The sequence below is a fragment of the Cebus imitator genome, unplaced genomic scaffold, assembly GCF_001604975.1.
Source record: "Cebus imitator isolate Cc_AM_T3 unplaced genomic scaffold, Cebus_imitator-1.0 Scaffold253, whole genome shotgun sequence".
Taxonomy (NCBI): domain Eukaryota; kingdom Metazoa; phylum Chordata; class Mammalia; order Primates; family Cebidae; genus Cebus; species Cebus imitator.
The window spans coordinates 1,178,639-1,183,763 of NW_016107568.1; the positions used below are offsets into that span (position 1 = coordinate 1,178,639).

The 5,125-nt window shown below is 42.9% G+C and overlaps 1 protein-coding gene across 1 annotated transcript; it reads right to left on the reverse strand.

Annotated features, from left to right (window-relative positions):
- Window positions 1-1,403: 1,403 nt before the first annotated feature.
- LOC108282949 (olfactory receptor 5A1) lies at window positions 1,404-2,467 on the reverse strand. The gene has a single exon (XM_017498998.2). The coding sequence runs from the start codon at window positions 2,455-2,457 to the stop codon at window positions 1,501-1,503; it is 957 nt and encodes a 318-aa protein (XP_017354487.1). The 5' UTR covers window positions 2,458-2,467; the 3' UTR covers window positions 1,404-1,500.
- Between the last annotated feature and the right edge of the window lie 2,658 nt (window positions 2,468-5,125).

The following is a 5,125-nucleotide window of genomic DNA, read 5'->3' on the forward strand; positions in this document are numbered from 1 at the left end:
GTGGCGAGTCCTCAAAGACCTACAAACAGAAATATCTTTTGACACAGCAATCTCATTACTGGGTATATACCCAAAGGAATATAAATAATTCTATTATAAAGATACATGCATGTGTATGTTCATCGCAGCACTATTCATAATAGCAAAGACATGGAATCAACTCAAATGCCCATCAATGATAGACTGGATAAAGAAAATATGGTACATGTACACCACGGAATACTATGCAGCCATAAAAAGGAAGGAGTTGGTGTTCTTTGCAGGGACATGGACAGAGCTGGAAACCATTATCCTTAGCAAACTAACACAGAAACAGAAAACCAAATACCACATGTTCTCACTTGTAAGTGAGAGCTAAATAATGAGAACACATGGACACAGGGAAGGGAACAACACATACTGGGGACTGTAAGGGGGCAGGGAGGAGGGAGAGAATCAGGATAAGTAGCTAATGCATGTGGGGCTTAGCATCTAGGTGATGGGTTGATAGGTGCATCAAATCACCATGGCACATGTTTACCTATGTAATAAACCTGCACATCCTGAATATGTATCCTGGAACTGAAAACAAAATAAAACAAAATTAAAAAGAAAAAAACATACCATTTAGTGAAATATTAAAGAAAAATCAAGGAGGTACTGACTAAATAGGCAGTTTAGGGGACTGAGACTGAGAAAAGAAGAGTAAGTGTTGTGACACCATCGGACTCAAATTTCCCTGGCTCTTACATAGCTGAGATAGAGAGAAATGGCAGCCAAGGGGAATATCCTTCACCATTTGCTTAGCAAATTACTCAGTAGCTATAATGGGAATTCAACAGGGAGATTCTAGAGAGAGTGTTTGATCGGATAAGCATCTTGTTCTTGTAATTTACCTTAACTACACACAGTATATCTTTTCGGATTCTGCCATATGCCAGTAACAAGAGTTACATACTTGTACTACTTTTGGGCTATTTTTGTTGAATGCGGAGTGCAGCATTTGGGCAGACTGTGGGCTCTCGAGTCAGGAAGACGCTGGTGTGAAATCAGAGAACTGCCCCCTCCCTCGTGACCCTGAGCAAGTTAGTCTTCCTTGCTGACACATTGTTTCCTTATTTTGTAACATAGGGATAGTGCAATGTGTATTTTAGTACCACAATGAGTATTTAGGTAAATCACTTTTGTGCCTGGTGCATATTAACTGCCTAATAAAGGCTAGTTATTGTGATTATTGTGAAAATAGGCTATTCTGGGGAGGTTATTGTTTTTTATTTTTTTATTTTTTTTTGATTTGTTTTCGTTCCTGAAGAAATTCCTTCTCCTTTTTGGCTATCTATGGCCTATGGCATGGTCAGTAGACAAGCGACCATGAGGAAGGGTAAGAGGAACCTGGAGAGAACAGTCTCCACTTTCAAATAAGAGCACCAAATGTCTCCCTTGCCTAAGGCAGGGGTGGAGGTAAAGCCTTGGATAGTTTAATTCTCCAGCAGTTTGGATAAATAAGTTTCTACACATGACCTAAGAAAACACTTTCTTTTTGTCCAACACCTTCCACAGGGCATTCTTGATCTCTTTGTTCCTCAAACTGTAAATGAGAGGATTCAGCATGGGGATCACCAATGAATAGAACACGGACACTACTTTGTCCCTGCCTGGTGAGTAGCTGGAGCTGGGTCGCAGGTACATGAAAAGGGCCGTCCCAAACAGCAGAGTCACCACCATCAGGTGTGAGGAACACGTACTGAAGGCTTTCCATTGGCCCTCTGCTGAAGGGATCTTCAGGACGGCAGACACTATGTAACCATAGGAGATAAGGAGGTGGAGGAATGATGTCCCCCCAACAGTGACCACCATGAGGAAATTCACCACTTGACTGAGGAAGGTGTCAGAGCAAGACAGAGCCAGGATTGGTGGGAGGTCACAGAAGAAGTGGTTGATAACCTTGGGTCCGCAAAAGTGAAGCCTAAAGATGGAGCTGGCCTGGATCAGAGAGCTCAGGAAGCCACCAACATATGCCCCAACCACCATGCGTGTACAGCGGCCCTGGGACATGATGGTGGTGTAGAGAAGGGGGCTGGAGATGGCTGCATATCGGTCATATGCCATAGCAGTCAAGAGAAGGCACTCAGTCAGACCCATGCCAACAAACAAAAAAAACTGAGCAGCACAGCCCACAAATGATATAGTCTTCTGCTCCCAGAAGAAGTCAGTGAGCATCTTGGGAGCCACAGCAGAAGAGTAGCAGATGTCAATGAAAGATAAATTGCTTAGAAAGAAGTACATGGGTGTGTGCAGATGGGTGTTACCTCTGATCAGAAGTATAAGGGCCAGGTTCCAGGCCAGGGTCATAAGATAGATGCCCAGGAAGGTCACAAAGAGGAAGGCCTGCAGTTCTGGATGGTCTGTGAATCCCAGGAGGATAAACATGGTCACTGATGAGCTGTTCCAGGCCTTGATTATGGACATGCTTCTCATGGACCACAAGGACAAGATGCAGACCTGAGATAGTAATGACAGTCCACATTACAGGTGGTATTAGGAGATAATTACAAAATGTTGAAAGGGAGGGCAGAGGATTACAGGTTATAGCTTTATGCAAAGATTCTCTTTTTCTCAGCCTCTCTCTCTCTCTCTCAAAGAGGGCAATTGCAGTCATCATCTTAAATATTTAGGCAGTATAGTGTAGCTGATCTGAGTTTAAACTTTGGATCCCAAATCCAAAAGTTGAGGGGGCAGGTGATATAGTTTAAACTAGGGATTTTGGATCCAAAGTTTACACTTGCATCACCTGCCTCCCCATCTCTTGCCTCCACCATTTACTAGTTGTGTCACTTCGGGTGAGATCGCTAACATCTCTGGCTTCAAATTCTTTATCCTTAAAACTGGATGATAGCAATTACTTCACCGATTTAAGTGCCTATATATAAGACCACCTATATATAAGACATCCTGGAAAAGGCAAAACTCTGGAGACAGTAAAAACATCAGTAGTTGCTGGGAATCAGGGAGAGGGAAGGATGAACAGGCAGAGCACAGAGGGCTTTTAGGGCAGTGAAGCTATGGGTGACCCTATAACAGTGGATACATGGCTTTATACATTTGTCCAAACCCACAGAATGTACAACACCAAGAATGAACCCAAATGTGAACTATGGATTCTGGGTGATAGTAATGTGCCAGTGCAGGTTCATCGATTGTAACAATGTACCGCTGTGGTGGGGGATGTTGATATTGGAGGAGGCTGTGCATTTGTAGGAGTAAAGGGTAAATAGGAAATCTCTGCGCAATATAGCAGACTCTACAACTGCTCTAAAAAATGTCTCCGCACCAGCTCCACCAGGGTCGTAGTTGTGAAGAAGATCGAGACCCGCGATGGGAAGCTGGTGTCCGACTCCTCTGACGTCCTGGCCAAGACGGACAGCTGCGGCAGCCCCTCCCAGCCTGCTCCTCCTGCGGCTGCCTCAGAGCCTGGGACGGAGGGAGGGAGGCCGCGTGCAGGTGCAGGGGAGCACAAGGAACAGGAGACCCACCTGAGGCTGAGCTCTCTCCCTCAGCGCACCCGCGGGGGAGTTTACTGCCTGGGGACCCCCCTTGCCCATGTTTCCAACTACAGAACAATCCAATTGCTTTTTTTTTTGTCCAAAATAAAACCTCAGTGAGCTCCGGAAAAAATAAAAGTCTAGTTTTTAAAAAGTACAGAAAACGATTTGGCTGAATTTGGGGAAAAAGCAAATAGCATTGAGAGGTGCAGGGAGAAAAACTAAAAGTCAAAGAACTTCTTGGTTACCTGTGTGGGCTCGTGGATATGGGGAATTCTATTATGTGAGATTAATATTGGCATAAAGACAAAGAGTAAAAGATGAATGACTGCACTTACCCTGTTGCTCCTGCTCTGTCTGCCCTTTAGTTGATACCTGTCTTCTGCTTTGGAAGGTGTTTAATCGAGTTTCAGTGGCTGCTTCCAATTCCCAAAGTGCTAATGAGTTTAGAGAGAGCTTGGGGCTGTTTTTTTTTTTTTGTCAAGGATCAATATATCCTCTTGGTGCATAGAAGGTGTGTTTTGGGGCAGAGTAACAGGAAAAAGATTGCATTTAGGGTCATTTTGGGAAAATATTTCAAAGCTGGGCTTGGGGTGAATTGGGGAGAGGTTTTTCTTCCTCTCTCCTTGGAAATGTTTCCTTACATTTGCCCCTGAGGGTCTTTCTGAAAGAGAGGAATGTATCACCCGAACTTCACAGCTTTATGGTTAATTGCTCTCTGGGGTTGTCCAGAACACAAATCCTAAAAGCTCCAAAACTCATGCTTATTAAATTCCCAGTGGCTAGGGCCTCCATTCTCCCAAGGCCAATCAAGGTATTTTCTGGTAGTACATGACAAAAAAATTCAGGATAGCAGCGGAACATAAGGACAGGATAAACACCACTCCATAAAAGTAGGGCAAGATTGCCTGTCTATAAACATATATGTGTTAACTCTTGCCCATTACTTAATAGAACCTATTTGGCCAGAAGTATATTAAAAGAATGGGATCTTAACCTTCCTGAGCTCCTACCATGTCCTAAGCACTATACTGTGTGCCTTATGTGTGTTAACTCACTGAGTCCCCCCAAATTCCCCTTGCAGAGGAGGAAACTGAAATTCAGAGAAGCTAAATGAATTGCTTGAAATTTTATGCTAGCAAGGGATTGATCTGATATTTGAACCCTGTGTGATACCAAACATTGCATATGAATGTGTGGCATTTATTTTGGAACTCACATAAATGTGTTGATATGGCCAATCCTATCCCTCAATTCATAAATCCATTTTCTTTCCTCAGAAACCTACTATTTTCCTCCAGGAAAGAGATATTAGAAAGGAGGCATTTTTTTTTCTTAAAAGATTTTTAAAAACTTATTCTGCTATGGAATATAAGGGTGTAATATAAAGATGTAGGACTTCTATTCTGTGGAGAGCTACATACAAATAAAAAGTAATATTGGGCCACACATTTAACAAAAGCAAGCCATTAATTAATACGTGTGCTTGCAGGTGGAGGGGAAAGAGTAAAATATTTGATTCTTTTGTTCCTTAAGCTGACAACATTGAACTTCAGTCTTTTCAAAGCAGCTACAATAAACAGTAGATGATTGATCTCAATTCC